The 17,808-nt window shown below is 43.7% G+C and overlaps 2 protein-coding genes and 1 long non-coding RNA gene across 11 annotated transcripts in view; 2 read left to right on the plus strand and 1 right to left on the minus strand.

Moving 5' to 3' along the window:
- Positions 1-2,363, plus strand: part of PHYKPL (5-phosphohydroxy-L-lysine phospho-lyase) — an 8,401-nt gene extending 6,038 nt beyond the window's left edge. Inside the window, exons 10-13 of the mRNA XM_054643056.2 lie at positions 158-247; positions 453-583; positions 995-1,051; positions 2,184-2,363. Of these exons, the coding sequence (XP_054499031.2) occupies positions 158-247; positions 453-583; positions 995-1,023 (250 nt within the window). The 3' untranslated portion in view covers positions 1,024-1,051; positions 2,184-2,363. The remainder of the gene's footprint in view (positions 1-157; positions 248-452; positions 584-994; positions 1,052-2,183) is intronic.
- The window catches only part of HNRNPAB (heterogeneous nuclear ribonucleoprotein A/B), a 25,006-nt gene extending 13,539 nt beyond the window's left edge, over positions 1-11,467 (minus strand). For 2 of the 8 annotated variants that reach the window (XM_054643058.2, XM_054643061.2), the window contains exons 1-8: positions 11,308-11,467; positions 10,910-11,194; positions 7,900-8,068; positions 7,656-7,814; positions 7,110-7,241; positions 5,384-5,492; positions 5,138-5,290; positions 4,975-5,059 (exon numbers count right to left, since the gene is read on the minus strand). In XM_054643058.2, the coding sequence (XP_054499033.1) occupies positions 4,989-5,059; positions 5,138-5,290; positions 5,384-5,492; positions 7,110-7,241; positions 7,656-7,814; positions 7,900-8,068; positions 10,910-11,157 (1,041 nt within the window). In that variant the 5' untranslated portion in view covers positions 11,158-11,194; positions 11,308-11,467 and the 3' untranslated portion in view covers positions 4,975-4,988. Of the gene's footprint in view, positions 1-1,123; positions 1,462-4,394; positions 4,720-4,974; positions 5,060-5,137; positions 5,291-5,383; positions 5,493-7,109; positions 7,242-7,655; positions 7,815-7,899; positions 8,069-10,909; positions 11,195-11,307 lie in introns of those variants that run through there. The other 6 variants (XM_054643064.2, XM_077186585.1, XM_054643063.2 and 3 more) reach the window with 5 other exon arrangements.
- A 204-nt stretch (positions 11,468-11,671) lies between these two features.
- On the plus strand, positions 11,672-17,134 carry LOC143695302 (uncharacterized). 2 transcript variants are annotated; one of them, XR_013184415.1, is made up of 2 exons: positions 11,672-11,789; positions 15,570-17,134. It is a non-coding gene; the product is annotated as an uncharacterized LOC143695302 (long non-coding RNA). The 2 variants fall into 2 exon arrangements; XR_013184416.1 differs by having other exon boundaries at positions 11,744-11,829.
- Positions 17,135-17,808: the final 674 nt, after the last annotated feature.

Here is a 17,808-nt window from a genome sequence, read left to right on the forward strand (position 1 = left end):
AGAGCAGCAAAACTTTTTTCTAACAGTAGCCAAACATCAGGTAATTCTCATGCAGTAAAGGTCTGGTGTTAAAAAAAGCCTCATTTTTTTAGTTCACTTGTAGTTCCTTTCTCTGACACTGACTCTGACAGACTGAGTGTTTTTATTTCTTTTTCAGAGGTTGTGGTTTATTCATTGGAGTGGACTTAATCAAGGACCAGGCAGAAAGGACTCCAGCCACAGCAGAAGCAGAGGACCTAATAACAAGGTACAGGAGTTGCTAAAACACAAGCAGCTGGCCAAAACTGAAACCAGTCAGTGTAGAAAGTGTGACATCCTGCAGGCTGGTGTTGCAAGTTTTCCTGAGTGTCGTGGTTTGAGAGAAAGTGAGTTTTCTGGGATGTGGTCTGTCAAACCATGACACTGAGCTACAGACAGAGCAAAATGTACTTCTTTGTTATTGCTCTTTCCAGACTTAAGGAAAAATATATTCTACTGAGTACAGATGGGCCAGGAAGAAATGTGCTGAAATTCAAGCCCCCGATGTGTTTTAATATGGAGGATGCAAAATTTGTTGTGGAGACAATTGACAAAATACTAACAGGTAAAAAATGATCAAAACTTCAAAAATAGTGGGTGGTTTCTGAACTTTCCTGAAGACAATGTTGAGCTACTGAGCCAGATTTTCACAAATGCTAAAATGGAGCAAAGATGGTAAATGCTGAGCACATAGCCTTCCCTTCTCAGTTATTCTGTTAAGTTTTCCAACAAAACTACTTCCTCTACAGCTGCATGTGCTTTTTAAAATAGCTGTGCTCTGGCTGAGGTTTGAGTGTTTACCTTATCCAAACAAGCACAATTTGTAAAATATGTCCTGTTCCTGAAAGCTGTAATCTATGTGCTTTTGCCACTTAGCTTTTTATACAACTTCTACAGACTTAGCATTAAGAAAGTTACGTGTAAATAATGTCACAAAGTCATGGCTTTTCTAAGTTGTTTCTTATTCTGTCTTCAGATATGGAAAAGGAATGTCTGAACCAATAGAAAACACCTGTTTGTTCCACCTGAGCAGGTATTTACCTATAGCCACCCAGTAGGATTTAAAAGCCAACTTCTAAACATAACTTCACAAGCACTGTCAGAATAAAGCTTCCACAGATGCCTTTACTCAAAGTTTGCAGGAACTTCTGGGAATCTCCAGGCATGGACCACACTTGTGTACATCCAGCATTCACAACTGCCCTCCATCACTCTGACCCTCCCAGCAACACTGTGTGCATCACTTGTTTTAAGGGCCAACATGTCCCAGACATGACTGTCTCTAGAGCATGCAAATGACTGCACATCCACACAAACAGAGCTTTTCTGCTTCCTGCTCAGTGCCTTCAGGCTCCAGCTGCATAACCACTTCTCAGCAGATCTCCCCTTAAGTGTCATTTCAGGTTCACAGTTGGCATCTCATCCTTCAGGGTCCATTTAGCCCTAGACTCAAAAGTTTGTGGAAATCAGAGTAAGATTGGTCTTGTTAAGTCTTCAAAGCCTTGTTATGTCTTCATCTGTGAGGTCCCTCAGTAGGCTGCCAAGAGAACATCTAGCTGCAACTCAGTTTGCTGCACACTCATGAGCAGAGTGTAACTCACAGTTAACACCTTGGTAACAACACCCTTTGTACACTCAGTACTTCTCCAAACTACTCTGACTGAAAGACACCCACAATGTTTGGTAGAACTCTGGACAGCTGGGCAGGAGTGCACCTAATGTGGTCATTGGGAGCAGTGTAACCATTGGTGGCCTCAACCACAGTGACATTCACAGTGCTATGGCCCTGAGCTAAGGAGAAATACGTTTTTAGGTCAGTGTATATTAGTATAGCAGGCACAAGAGAAATGTGTTAATATTTTATTTAGCAAGTTAATGGAAAGACATACAGCTGTTTATACTACTTATTCTTAGGAACAGAAAGATTACTGAACAGTGCCAGTGCAAATTAGAGGCCTAATGACTTAATGTACTTATCTGTGATCTAAACTAAGCAAGAAAAATGCCTTTATTTTCTACAGGAAACCAAGAATGCAAAAAGCCTCTTACTAAGTACAGTACTAGTAAGACACTTACATATAATGTAAGCGAAAGTGAGGCAATGAAGTAATTTCTTTTAATGATACTTTTACAAAAAAAAACATAACATTATTTTCTTTCCATAGGTTTCAAACAATGTTCAAGATCTACTACTAAGAAACATTATTCTACTATAATAATGCACATTTAATCTTCATCCTAGTATGTCTTAGGCCAGATAAGTCACCTCTGATTTTTCTGTTTTCCTTTATCTTGTTTTTAGTAAAAGCTCTAGGAGAAATAAATTTTACAAGAGCTTGTCTCAACTCTGGCAGTGTGGAATTGGCTTTTATCTAAAACTGCATATCTAAAACTGATTCTAAAGGATGATTTTTCTAATGGCCACTACAAAATACATTTGCTAAATTTATGTACTTTCAGGTTATGACTTTTTCAAATTAGGATGAGCCAATGGGTTTCTGGTATTTTCAAGTCTTCAGCTATCTTTGCAAACACCATTCCAGGTGCCAGTACACCCAGTCCTTCCCAGGACTCTGATGAGTTTCAGCAGCCAGTGTCAGAAAAAGGTCCCTAAGTAGTACTATATTCAACAAACACTCTCAAGCCACCATGTTAAGTCAAAAACTTCAGTTCCAAATTCCTGACATCAAACACATGAGGGACAGACAGCTGAGGGCTATGGCTCCCAAACCACTTCTTACAAACAGTCTGTCCTCAAGAAATATCCAAGTAGGATTAGTAAATTAAGAGGAGTTTACAGCCATAAGCAACAACCTTGTGTACAAGCCTTTACTTTCACCAGGCAGTTCTTTGTATCACAAACTTTTCATGCAAAGAAGAAAGGGAAAAGCCAGCTCTGCATTTAAGTACCAGTATCCTCAGTTCCTGCCTAAGGCCACATCACCTGTTAAGGAAGCATTACCTGAGCACCTACTGACAAAAACCACCACACAACAGCAGCTGACAAACTCTTGCTAGGACACTACTAGCCAGAAGGACTGCAGCACTATGGTCCTGGTACCATGCAGTTTTCCCACTGGAGGGCCAAGTGCTTGCTAGAAAAATATTCTGCTACCCCTTATTTTACAGAAAAAAAAATATTAAAAGTATGTAATAAAGTATTTAAATTTTAAATCTTGAGACAGCAAGACTTCTAAATACTGTACTCATTTTTTTCAGTGATCTGCTGGTTTTTTATTTGCAATTAAGTTGGGCTGCAGGTTCCATGGTCCAGCTGTAAAGTTGTCAACTATAAGATTTAAAATCTGATTTATTTTTTTTCCAATACTCAAAAGACTTCCACCTAACACCAGAAGAGTCTTACAGACTTCTAAACTTACAAGCAAGTTTTTCTTTTCAAGGACAACCAGCAGGGAGCAGCAGATTATAGTTCATGCAGAAATAGCTGCATCCCTTGTTAAAAAAACCTGGAAAGGTCACTAGTAACATGTGTTTGTTTCTTGTCTTAGTTACTTGATTTGATTCCACTTGCAGGTGTTACTTGTTCAAAGAGAATTTGTTACAAGAAAAAAATATTGCCAGATTTTAGCTTTAAAAGGAGATTAATATCAAATTGATCACTGCAACAAAGATTAGAAGTTTACTTTGTGCAGTAGAGCTTGCTACTTAAGAGTCTGCAACAAGACAGGCAAATCACATGACACTTACTGCCTTAAAACAGCAGTAAACTAACAGTAAAGTCAAAAAAGGAGAGTATTTCTAGCTGGTCACTCATCTCTAGAGAAAGAGATGTTTTTTCCACCCACAACTGCAGTGGAAGTTCTTTTAGCCTTTTCCACTATACAAAAAGGCTGCAAAAATTCAGACTTTGCATTTGGTAATTGAATGTCTGTCCAACCTGCCTTTCAAGGCAGGTATATACAGCCTATTAACAACTTGCAGCCAAGACAGTGAAACATGGAGGAAGTGCAGCCAGCTTCTTGCACACCTCTCAGCTCCCTCCTGCAGTGCTGCCCAGACTCCCAAGCCCTACCTGACACCTACAGCTCTGGCTCCTCCTAGCAGAGCCCAAAGCAGACACCACTCCAGTCACTCTGAGCTTGCCTAGAGCAGAGCCACCACCTCACCAGCACAGCCCCACCAAGCTGGGGCTTCTCACCTGAGCTCTCCTTCACAACCTCCAGGCACAAGTGACAGCAGGTTTTAGCTGCCACCCAAACTGCAAGTGAGCACAACTACCAACACAGCCTTCTAGTTTTAAGATTAAAAACATTTAAGCACAAATCTTAATCTATCAAGGTACTGCCATGAACTAAGTTCTGGGAACAGGATACTGGTGTTTTACTAACACATGAGCTGAAGAATGGCACAAGACACTAGATTACGCCTTTTTTATTTCAAAAGCTAGGATAGCTTCAATATCCATGTCATGGTGAATCAGAACACATGTAAAATACCTTACAATACATTAGATTCCAAAAAGGTACCAAAAAGTACAGTAAAATTAACACTTCCATTACAGGAAATGTATGACACAAAAACAATACAAAATAAAAAGGTGGAAAGTGACACTGGTTCCCTAAGATGCATCTCATTCTGTACAACTGGAGTAATGCAGAGTCCATAGTTAACTCCAAGAGGCAGTCCCTAGATGCAGAGCTGCAGCTTTAAGCAGACCCTCAAAATCAGTTTCAGTTTAACCTATTAATAAAATCATTAATTAATATCTTCAGCAATGCTGAAAATGACACACCACACTGTCTAGACAACTAGTTATTGGTAAGTAATAAACATGTAAAACATTTCCAGGGAGCTCTTCCAAGTAAGATGCACATTTAACAGGCCATAGAAATTTATTGTAAAGTTAAATTTGGTACAGAACTGAAGTATCCATCTACAGCATTGTATACAAAACCTATGCAGTCATTTTCCAAAAGAGACCATGCCACTGCATACCTGAATAAGTTTGATCAATATGGCTTGTAGTTATTCTGATGACCACCACGTCTTGGTGTCTTCCCATAATTTGCACTGCCTTGACCTATGAACAAGAGAACAAATGCATTAAACTGCTAATTAGTTATGCTTGCTTATACCCAATACAGTTCTCTTTACTTACTGTAATCATAGCCTGGTCCATATCCATAATACCCATATCCTGAATAATCATAGCCTCCATAGCCACCATAACCTTGCTGATAGCCGTATCCTTGATTCCCATAACCCTGGTTCCAGTAATTGCCATAACCTTGATTCCAATTTTGACTTTGAGCTATAGAAGGGAAAACCATCCACAAAATCCCATTTTAGTACACACAACTTATTTAGAATGTGTCCATACTAAAGTAGTGTGTGTGGTACTTACCGCCGCCTCTTCCACCTCTGCCTCTTCCTCCATAGCTACCTCTTCCTCCTCCACTACTGAACTGTTGCTGCTGGTACACTTCTTTTGGCTGTGCTACCTTAATCTCACACTGCAAATAGAAAACAAGGAAGAGTCTGTGAAGTGTCTCAGAGCAGCATTGCCCCCCACCCGAGCACCTGGAGAAGCCAGAGGTTCCTCTGGAGGCAAAGGAGGTGTACGTGCTGTGCTCCTGGTCAGGTCAGCAGCACTAATGCAGGGACATCTGATTTATTCTGCCACCTGGGCTAAGGTAAGTCCCTGTCAGCCTTTCCAAGAGGCCACTGCTGTCAGGGCATTTTATCCTGCTATTCCCTACCATCAGTTTCACCATGAAGAGGTGCTGAGGAGCCACAAGGTTGCCCTCTCACCTGGCACAAGCTCCAGAACAAGGCTCTTGCTATCAGACTGCTTTACCTGACCTGCACTGAATGAAAAGGATTCTGAGAAATGCATAAAAAGGAGTTTTCCTGGCAGCTATTGTACACACTGTGTATGTGGATGGACTGTACTACACCCCTACCAACACCTGAAATCACCATTTATCAAATACTAACAGACTGGCCTTTCCAAGACAGGTTCCCAGGCTGCAGTTCAAGCTGTCAGCCAATTGCCAGATTCCTGGATCCATGCACAGTCCAAGATTAAAGCTACTGTGCTGCAAAAGGAACAGCACCTGAGCAAGCCTGGCTTGGAGTTCTTTACCACAGGACCTTTAAGGTAATCTGCTTTTTATTATCTATGGCTATAACATAAAAACAAGTCATAGGTATGATACAGGAATTTCTCAGCTCTCTTGGCATTTAGGCATTCATCTCTCCTGAAAACAAACTTCACTGCTAACCAGTGACTTTCCCACTGCATTAGGTTTGCCAAAATTTATATTGTGTCAAAACCAGTTTTAAACCAAATCCAAGTCTGTGTCAGACATTATGACCCAGTGTAGTAAACTCTGAGATTATGTGGTCAGCACTGGCCTCAGAGCAAGGGAACAGGGACACCTTGAGCAAGTACACATCATTTGCCTCCAGTCTCTCTGCATTTATTGGTCCATGAGCCTCTCTCCATTAGCTATTCCCTCAGATGAGCAGTCAGCTGGTCAGAGCACCTCACACCACCCTTACAGCAGCTCCCATAACCAGCTGACCCAGCACAAGCTTCCCTAAGTGTACATTCACTCCCTGGATCCTTGTAGTGGGTTTCCATGACAAGATTTTGGTAGCAGGGGGGCTGCAGAAAGGAGCCCCAGAGAGAAGAAAGCAGAAGCTGTCCCCCAGCAGACAGAGCCACTTTCAGCCAGGTGCTTGCAAAATCAGGCATCTACAAGGCTTTCATTATGCAAGTGCTCTATGCTGAAAATAGGCATCTACCTGCTGGATTGGCTTCCACTGCTACACAAGCCAATTTCTCCACATCTAATTAATGAATGCAGTTAGATACTTAATATACCAAAGGCCCTAAAATCCAGCAATGAAAGCCACAAGTATTGTCAAAGAGCTTTGGTAGCCTCTGTGACAGAACTTGGGGCATAACACCACTATGGTAAACTTCAAGCTGTCCTTATTGCAAATTTGGCACTTTGACACAAGAGGTCTACAAAAGCCTTTTCGGGTTTTAGATGTAGAGGAATAACCCTTGAGCAAAGAGTTACAAGTCAGAGTTGCAAAGAGTTACAAGTCAGAGTTTCTACCTTGCTTCCACTGACGTTATGGAATTTTTTCTCCAAAACCTTCTTCACTGGATCCTCTTCCTTGAAAGTGATGAACACAAACCCCCTCCTTTTGTTGGTCTTTGGATCCATTGGCAGTTCAATTGCTTCAATCTGAAGATGTGAAATACTATTTTCAGACTCGTGTTTTAGATGAACAGTTAAATGCACAGAAACTGGGACAGCAAAACTGTAAATTTCTTCTTTATGCATATTATGCAACACCAAAGTTGCAAGCCTTTCTATGCTAACAGTGGCTTTCAGCTCCAAGATTTCCATTTTACAACTCTTCAGACTGGTGTTAACATCAGCTAAAATGCTTTGAGTTAAAGACAAGGGTCTCTAACTAGCAATGGAAGCACCTAGTGCAGTAAGTGCCACCTTTGCTCTCTAGTTGGGAAACTTCTGGATGTTACAGAAGGCTTGATACATCTCAAGTTAACTCACTTTGAAACTTGCCAATTATTAATAAACTAAACAGCAACTGGAGACTATACTTTCAGAGTTTACTAAGATATCATTACACACCTCTCCAAACTCTCCAAAGTATTCCCTGATTTTCTCTTCTGTAGCTTCTGGATTTAGCCCACCAACAAATATTTTCTTCACTGGATCCTTTTTCATTGCCATGGCCTTCTTGGGATCAATTAGTCGTCCATCTAGTCTGTGTTCTTTCTGTTCCAGAACCTAAAAGACAGTTTGGTATGATTAACTCAAGCTGAAAAGTTTCCCCTAGAAGTTAAAAGATCTAAAATATTTAGCTTAAATTCACCTTTTCAACACTGCCAGGTTCTTTGAAGAGAATAAATCCAAAGCCTCTGGATCTTCCTGTGTTAGGGTCCATCTTTATCGTACAGTCGGTTACCTCACCAAATTTGGTGAAATAATCTTTCAAGTCTTTTTTGCTTGTATCCCAACTGAGGCCACCAACAAACATCTTCCTGAAATTTCAAGGAGAGAAGAGCTATTCAGATTCAGGAAGCACTGAGAAAAGGCCATGCAGTAAGATGCTCAGTGGTACACACCTCAGCAGCATTGTCAGAACAGGACTGCCTGTTCCCAGTGCAACAACTGCACCTTGTCAAAAGCTGCTGATACTACAGAGTGCACAAGGGTGGGCTTCTCCCCCTCTTTTTGAGGGAATGCCACAATGCACCCTGCCAATTAATAAGAATAGCTTGAAATATTCCTTGCCAGTAACTTTTGTTTTAATAAATGTATTCTATAATTTGCAAGAAAGCAGTATTGATTATTAAGTACTGCCAACTCAGTTTTTGCAAAGAACTTAGGATCATTCCTCCTGCTCTGAAAGCATTCAGCAAAGAATAAGGTATCCAAAGCAAAGTATTTGAGCTCTCTTAGGTTTTGGTTAAACAGCTGTAAAAATTTTAGTCCAGGTATCTGTGACCTCCAATAACAGTCACATACAACAGATGGGACTTTGGACCTGCCTTAACCACTGTGTTAGTTGTGCACTTCTTCCTGCTTAGTTACTGACTCTAGGTCTGTCTTCATCAGTACTACAGGAGTCTCTCCATCCTCAGTTTTAATTCCAAGTAGGTGGATACAGTTCTTCCCTGCCCACTTTCCCATACAAAATACCCTCTGAAGGAGGATATCTAGCTCAAAGAACGAAATTCAGGGCACAATAGAGAAGTGAAGCTAACAAACAAAACAGTGATAGCAGGCAATAAGGAATTTTTCAAATGCTTCACTTCAAATGAAAACATTAATAACATGGCTGCATTTTCTATTTTCATAGTTTCCAAGGTAACAAACTAAGCTTTTAAAAGCATTCGAGCCTTTTTATCTAACTATAGACTGAAGCAGTTCAAGTTGTCATTACTCTTGTTTGGAGGCAACCTAGATTGACATTGGAAGGTAGCAGCACTTCAGAAATGAAACTACGCTTAAATAAAATTGGCTTTTGGTGTTTATGTGTAACTTTAATATTCAGCATCTATTTATGCACAAGAGGCAATGGGGAGGGGGGAACCTTACGGGGGTTTTCCCTTTTTTCTTAAGCTGGCTGAAACCATATCCTTTATCTGCTGAAGTCAAGTTTTTTCAGCAGAGCAAGCTGTGCACTCTCGATGAGTGCAGCAGGAAGCACCGGCCCGAATACAGCGTGTGCTTCCTGCAGCCATTACAGCAGAGCCCTGGAGGAACGGCCAAGCGAACTTTATTCAGCATTTCAATACTGGGGCAAAGAAAGGGGCCTGGGGGACTCCTTCCCATCCCAACAGCTGCCCGTGGCTGCTCTAACCTGTACGGACTGACAGCACACCCTGGCATCGCTGACCACACAGAACAATCAAAAGATGGGAGATGACAGGAATTTGTCTGGAGGCAGCTTTGGCTGCTTTATGGCATTGCCACATGCTAAACTCACCTCTCACCACACCACTATGGGTTACACTTTGCAATTTGCAGTGCTTTGTTTTGTAACTGGAAAAACCGATACCTAATTTAAATAACACTGCAGTTAAAACTTTTGAACCTTTGAAACTGAGACCAAAACCCCGGTATTTGGCTTTTCCTTTAGAGGTCACAAACTGGACAACTGCACCCTTAACACGCAGTCATTTTTCCCTCTTGAGTGTATTTGTGCAGCTAAACTGAAGCTTATTTTAGTACATAACAAAACACTGTAAAATCAGTGCCTTGGGCAGCACTACATTTTTCACGTACGTCAATCCCTCTGAATAAGTGATTTTCTAAGAAGTTTCATTTCATACCGATTTGGGTCTGAAGCTTGTCACCTCCTGTTCATGAAAGGAAAATACATCACCCTTTTTTCAGCACGAAATACTAGAAACATTAAAGAAAAATTCGTACAGAGCTAAAAGGCCTGGTTCGCAATCCTGCTAGTGTCTGCAAAGAGTACATCCGGCCCCAGCTCGTGGGAAGCTTGTGCAAGTGTTATTGGTTCCTTTATAGTCAAAAATCTATAACACTGGCTTCAGAGCTCTGTTTAACCTAAGGGATCTGACCCTCTGGTTCAGAGCTCAGCGGTAACAAAGGGAGTTCCAATTAAATACACGGGGTAGCCTGAATAACAAAGAACTGCTTGAGAAATAGTCAGGTAACGTTCGTGTCATTTATGCGTGTTTATGAATAGACCAAGTATGATAGCAAAGAGATTCCTCTCGTATACACAAGAATTCCACCACCAAAGCACAGCGAAACTACATTGACTCCTCCAGAAATCCCTTCCAAGACTTAAGGCATTTTCTGACAATGCTGCAAAGTAGCACACCAAAATAGCTCTTACCGATTTAAACACACCGCGCATTATCGCAATCGTGCTGGTTTTCCTTTTACTTCCCTTAAAAAATACTTAGGTTATCAACGCTGCCTTCCAGGGCCAGGATTATTTTTTATGTGCTTTACACAAACATTCAAAATCACATCGACGCCAACGGCGATGGACCACGCGATCCCCGCAAAGTTTGAGCCAGCCCCCCTCCCCCAACAGAAAGCAACTCCTTCCATCCGCCCCTTTCGCTAAAGAGGGAAAGGATGAAGAAAACGCGGGAGAGGTAAATCCCCTTCCATTTTACAGCGTGAGACGGCAACAGCCCCGCTCGGCGCCCCTCCCCCAGCCGCCACATGGCGCCAACAAAAGGCAGCGCCAGAACAAAGGAAGCGCTGGTGCTGCAGGGCCCCGGCTCGGCGGGGCCGCTCCCGCCGCCCTTCCCGCCGGCCCGAGCGGGGCTGGGGGCGCTGCCGCCGCAGGGCCGCGCCGGGCCCGGCGCTCCGCACATGGCGCCCGCGCTTACCCCGCGTCCTCCTCGTTCTTGCTGGCGTTGATCTGATCGCCCTCGGCCCCATTCTGGCTGGCGGCCGTGCCCGCTGTTCCCGCCGCTGGGCCGGCTCCCGCCGCCGCCGCCGCCGCTCCCGCTGCTCCTGCCGCTCCCGCCGCCGCAGCGGCCGCGCCGGTCTCGGCCTGCTGCTCCCCGGCGCTCTCGGCCGCTTCGTGCCCGTTCTGGGTGGCGCCGGCCGCCAGCTGCTGCTCCGCTTCCGACATGGTGCCCCGTCCGCAGAGGCAGAGGGACGAGAGACGCCTGCGAGAGACGAGCGCGGGTCAGCGCGGCGGCTCCTCCCCGGCCGGGCCGGTCTGATCCGGTCCGCTCACACCCCTCCCCCTTCCCGCCGCCGCCATTCCGCTCGTACTCACTTTTAAAATCCGCTCCCGATAAAACCCGGGCTGACCAAAGTCTAATTAAAACCGCCCCGGCACTGGCGCTGGAGCCGATCCCGCTCCCCGCGGCTGCTCCGCACCGGCGCCACCGCCGCCTCCCCCTCAGACACGTACTCAGGCCCGCGCCCGCGACGCGTGGCCGCCTTTATACCGCCGGAGCCTGCGCCACACCGCAACAAGGCGCGTCCTGATTGGACATCGCCGCCTGTCACTCAGAGGATTTTGCTCTCGCTACTGGCTGCCCTGCCGCGGTGGGTGGGGCCGCGCGGGCGAGGCGCGACCGGGAGTTGCCGGCGGGGCCGGGGATCGGGCCCAGCGATCGGGATTGGGGCCGCGCTCCCAGCACGCTGCGGGTTGGGCCGCGGCGGAGCGGGCCCGCGGTTCCGCATGGAGGGTCCGGCTACGGCCGGAGCGCTGGGCTGTGCTGTGCTCCGAGTGCCGCCCTGCTCCAGCCCGAGGTGTGTTACGGGCACTGAGTCAGTTACTCCAGGACCAGAGGTTTGCTTAATGATTCCAGCTCCGCTGGTTTTGCAACCGAGCGGGGCCAGAGTTTGTTGTTTTTAAACTTAGCTTTGGATATTACATAACTTGGGGCTGGAGCGCTGAGCACGTGCCCGGGCCTTAATTCCTTTTGCCCAAGGATATGTCAGCCTTATTGGCTGAGATGTGGGTGAGGAGTCCAGAAGACAACTACTCCCTGTAACCAGACTTTATTTTATGGTATACAGTTCATAAAGTCCTGTTTGTCCATGCCAAAGGGGCAGATTTTGCCTTCTAGATACACAGGTAAAGCTTACACATCTGTAAATAAAACTGAAAGTTAAGCCCTTTGCTTGTGGGCAAAAAGTAACAATTATTACCTAATTTACTGCAGTAATGAGCGCACACGTTAATGCTCCACCCTCTGTCAAGTATGGCTTGTGGCTCAATTTAATCTGCTCTTAAAACTCCGGAGTGCCCACAGCCACTTGTGAATTGAAACACTGGAGAAACATTTTAAGTGATCTGGTCTGGCTCACAAACTGTTCTTCAGCTGAGCTGCTTTTAGAACAGTTTTTATCCTAAAACAGTAGGTCAGAATTCATCTTCGGGGATGCCTGTCTCAGCATAGGCTACTGACAGGGTAGGATATGCTATACACAAACTCTCAACCACAATTAAGTCAGGATAGTAAAGATAGTAGAGCAGGGCCAGTACACTTGAAAGTTGTAATGTCCTCAGGACAGGTTGTAGATGTTGCCTGATAGAGATCCTCATCTTTATGAGAACATATTTTTATATAGGTTCCTTCTATTGAACTTTTAATAGAATGTTAGAAGCAAATATTTTTTTATAAGATACCATAATTTGTACCATGTCAGAGGAGCTTACCCCACATCCAGCAAGGGGGCTTCTTGTGATTTTTCAAGCAGCTTTGGCTTAGATTTTAAACCCCTCAGGTCTGTACCAAAGAGATGTGGTTTGTGATTAGAACCATCTGTCTGTCAGCTCCGTGCATTCCCTCAGCCTGTGCTGATAGCCTGCCTAGTGGGGAAATACCACACCTTTGTTTAAGGCACAGGGAGCCAAGGCCACGCTGAGGCTGCAGGGCTGAAGTGGTGAATGCCACTGCCCTGGTTCCCTGCCCACCTTCTTTTTGCAGCTTTTGTGCATGAAGCTGTGCCAGATGACTGCAGAAATGCATCTGTGCTGAAGTTACAAGTTTACAGACCAGAACCTGAGACTAAAATGAAACTTGTGGCACTTGGCATGGGTCTGAGAGGGTCAGCTGATGGACATAACCTGAGTGCTCTGGATTACAGATTTATAACTTAATTTTCTTGCAAGATTCACTGCCCATAACATCTGCTTTGTATTTCACCCAGTCTTGCTAAGAACGTGAATGACTGTCATCTCATTAGGACTTCTACATACTTTTCCCTTTGCTTTCTCTTCTCTTTTTATTTCTCCAGTTCTCTTTTTTGCTTTGCTGAACCTGTCTCATCCTTCCCTACCACTGGCACTTAGTTAAGTGTTTTTCTGTTTCTGACAGTGCTTTCTTCAAAGCCTTGCTCATTTCCAAATCCCCATTTCTCCTGGTCAGGTCCCTCTCAGTCTCCCACCCTGGCAATTCCAATTCCAGCAGGCCCCAGCTGGCAGGGCTCTCTGTGATTCCCAGTTGTCCCATGTTAATGGCTGTTTGATTAAACCTTTGGAGTCCCATGTCCAAGAGCAGGATAACCATGTGGTTGTAGACTGCCTAAGCAGCGTGGTTTGAGAACTGAGACAGGCCCAACCAACTGTCATTCTTTATGCATCTAGACTCCAAGGACTGAGAAATTTGAGAATATGGGTCATTGTGATTATTTTTTGTCTCACCAGGCCCCATCATGCCACAGGTAATTTTAAAGAATTCCTCTGGGCTGTGACTTGGGTTTTGGTCTTGCTTTTCACTCCCCACTCAAAGCCTGTGGTTAATCAAAGAAAAGTACACACATACCTTCTTGGGTGGTAATTCTCCCTATATGACACATTTACTGCTGAGAAAAAAAAACTATCATTGTTTGCCATTTTTTAATCCTGTAATTGCTGTGCTTACTCATGGTGTTAACTGAAATTCCACTGAATTTTACTTGCATATGGGCCTTCTGATCTTGGGTCTAATTCTGCTGTTCTGTCAGACTTGCAGTTTATGCCAAGCCCTGCCCTTGCTGTCTGTTCATACAAGTTTTGTCCCATACCTATCTTCATTACCTCCTTTTTCTTGGTCATCCTCTCCACTTCCTCATTATTTCCCTTCTGTTGATTTTTCTAGCTTCTCTTCTAAAAAAGAAAAAAAAAGAGAGAGAAACAACATATCATCCACTGCCTTAAAACTTGGTGTAATTTCTCTGTTTCCCACATCCTATGCCTGTCTTATCTAAGTTGATTGTATCTCAGGTCACAGACTGCCTACTCTACACCAAACACCATGTTATAGGAAACTTCTGAGTTAGTCTTTATGCATATCATAAGTAAATGCATTTTATTAATAATAATAACAACTATGCAAGTATTCCCATATATTTTAATGATGGGACTGAATGTAATGGGTCAAAATCAGTATGGCAAAAAGGATTCCTTATGCTACATGGAATTAAGATTAATAGAAGATGTCTTTAAGTAGGAATTGACAATACATCTTTTAAAAAGCATTATTTAACCAATTGCCTCTTTTAATTTGTTAGATAAAAGATTTTTATTGGTTTATTAATACATCCATTTCTTCATTGTGGTAGGATCACAGTGACTACTTGCCTCTGAGCTTGGTGGCCTCAGGGACAATCCAAGCAAGCATTATTTTAAACATTGTGTAGAACAATGAAGCAGCAAACACACACAAGTGTTTCTGCTCTAAACTTTAGGTGAAAGCCTGATACTAGATGCAGTGTTTATATAGAATGTCTGTATACAGAGGAGGAGGAGCTTTATAGGAAATAAGTTGTCATCCCCAACCCCTACAGGTGTTCAAGAGGAGCTCATCCTGAGCCACAAGGTGGGATAAAGCAGGAAGGTGTTTATCTGAAAGGGCAGTAGTCGGATTCAGTTGTAGGGCTGCAGGAAACAGGAGATGTCTTTACAGAGTGAAACAAAAGGTACAATGGGGTGTTGAGCTGTGAGCTTGAGGGAAGGGAGCGGAATCAAGGACAGTGCTCACCAATGCTCCTGCAGAAAAAGGAAACACGAGGGAAGAAGGGACTGACAAGCCAAGCTGAAACAGTGACTGGAGGAAAGTGAGAAAAACTGCAAAAACTAAGCTGAGACATGAGCTAGAGATGCTAAATGTGACTGAAGGGCAAACAAGAGATTGGTTTTAAGATGGATTGAGAAGCTTTCAGATAAGAGGAAGCAAAACCAAGTTTGATGGGGATTTAGGGTAGAACCCAACAAGAGACAGAGATGCGATTGGAAGAACCTGTCAGGTGACAAGAGGCACTTACACCAAAGGCACATTTTTTCCCTTCTTCTTTTTTTTTTAATGATAAAAGAGACAAGCATATCTCTGTGGGTGCCAGGAATCAGAGCAGACTGAATGACTAAAGCTGTGAACAAATGAAGGAATGAGTGTTGGGAAGATCAGGAATTGAAATGGGGTGAAGTTATCAGGGCAAGTGATGGAGTTACAGAAGACATGTTGATAAGCTTTTTGTTACTGCCACTTAGAGACTTGTAGACAGAGGAAGCATGAAGAGAATATTTTATCACTTTTATCTTTACAGAAAATGGCGAGATAACAAGTAGAGGAAAACAGACAGGAAGGCTTGACAAGGGTTAAGCAGCAGCAATGAAAAGCTCCCTGGGATTACAAGTGTGCAGATGAGCAGCAGAGGGAGAATTGTTTAGTTGTGAGAGGGCAGAAATGGAGGAGAGCAGGCATGTGGGAGAGGAAGTTGCCTTGATCACAGGATTTCCTGCACTGCAAGAGCATGCATGGGTGGAGCAAGCAGTGAAGGTAAGCTGCTGCTGTGGGTAGGTATGACAGTTCATCATGAAAAGAAATAAAGAGAGCCCATGGTGGATGAAAGTTTTATGTGTGGCAAGTGTATAGTTAGAACATTGCTGCTGGAGCAAACACATTTTTCTCTACTTAACAACAAAATGCAAGCAAGCTTCATTTTTAATCAGTTTTACTAGTTGGTATTACTCCTTTAGCTTTTCTTCTCTTATTTTCATCGTTTCTTTCCTTCCTTTTTAACAGTCTGCAAGACATTAGTTTTTGTACCTTCTTGCACTATCAGAGGGCAAAGCTCTGAAGTAATATTTTTTCTTAAATTCTTACTTATCTGGTGTTGCTGGTATGTAAATGCACCTGCAGCCACAATCTTTTGGTAGTATATTCCATGCCAGCTAAAAATAAGTGAGGCAACTAAGGCTTGTTAAACCGCTTAACAGATAAGATACAGCAGCCAGGCTGTGCCCTGAGAAGTGTTCAGAACCACAGTGGTTCACTGCATTGTAATTATAATTTTTGTTTTGTTTCTTTTCCTAAAAGCATATCTCTGGCCTACAGAGGTCATGGAAGGTGCTTCAGACCAGCCTTTTAGTTATCAGAAATATTATTTCAAGCTCTGTAAAGACAATAAACAGAATTATATTAACACATTGTTTTAAGGTCAAGTTTATGGAATCCAAGGCTTTAGAGAAACCTTGGAGATTCTACTACTGTTGAGCAGCTTTGTTAGGGAGCACATAATGTCATTTTCTCTTAACGTGTGGGGCCACTTTAAATTTGTGCTTCTGCATTATTAAACCATCGTGGGAAGTGCAGCAGGAGGAAACACGGGTAATTGGCTGCAGCTCCAGATGCAGCCGCTCGCTCATTGGAGAGAGGAGGATTCTCCCGAACTAAAATTAGACCATCCCCGCCCTCCAGAAATGCTTCTGGAAACAGCGAGGGGAGGAATTGTGACACAGCCTGGGGAGCCGGGGTGGGCAGGAGCTGCGCGGGCCCTGCTCCCAAACCGAGCCTCGGGCTGCCCTCTGAGGTGCTCTGGGATTCGTGTCCTGGGTGCCTGGAAAAAAAATTACACAATAAAGAAACTGCAAGAGATTCACGTTCACAGGGAAACACAGATATTAAATTCAATATTTCTTATGTAATAATAATTCTGAAGTGCTCATGCAGGCAGAGGAAGCCTTTGAACTGCTAAATTTAAGCAAGGGCTGTCAGACTTGTGCTCATTGACTTTGAAAAGAAATGAGTTGGTGAATTAACTCTGAACTAAAAAACTGGTGGACTCTTTCTATCAGGATTTGTTAAAAAATAAAACATGCTTATCTGTTATCTCTGAGAAGTTCCAGTGTTTACAATGTCTTCAAATGAAATATTGGATAGGGTTAAAGAAACAAATGCCATGTGCCCATGTTGGTGAAGGAAAGCCTGTATCTGAATTTGTCTTGTGCACTTGGAGCCCTTATTTTTTAAGGTTATGAATAACAATGTCAGTCTTCGGTTTTTAAATATATTTCAAGGAAATACCTGCATATTTTTATTTCTTGCTTCTATATTTATATTATTCACATTACTCATGAAAAAGATCAAGGCAAAATGGGTTTTTCTTACACTAAAACCAGCGTTTGCTGTAAATTCTCTATTTCCTCACCTAACCAGGGCACATAGTGTCAGCACCTCTGGCTCCAAATCCTAGGGGATTCTTTGTCTTTCCTCCTTTACCTTTTTGAGTCTGATACCATTAAAATTTAACGCCTGCACACCTGTGTTTTCTCTCTGTCCTTTTGTCAGTGTCACCTCAAGGGTCTGAGTGCAGTTTTGGCTGAACTCAGCCGCGAGCCCCGGGTGTTCCAGCACCTGGGATCGCAGAGTTTAGTGAGCACACGGTGAGGAGAGGGGACGAGGCCCGGGGAGAGCGAGGAGCAGGGCGGCGTTGGCAGCGCCCGCAGTTATCGGGGCCGTTCCCCACCCACGCCCCGATAGCGCGGGGCCAGCTGGCCCGGTTC

The sequence above is a fragment of the Agelaius phoeniceus genome, chromosome 15 (assembly GCF_051311805.1).
Source record: "Agelaius phoeniceus isolate bAgePho1 chromosome 15, bAgePho1.hap1, whole genome shotgun sequence".
In the NCBI taxonomy this organism is placed as follows: Eukaryota; Metazoa; Chordata; class Aves; order Passeriformes; family Icteridae; genus Agelaius; species Agelaius phoeniceus.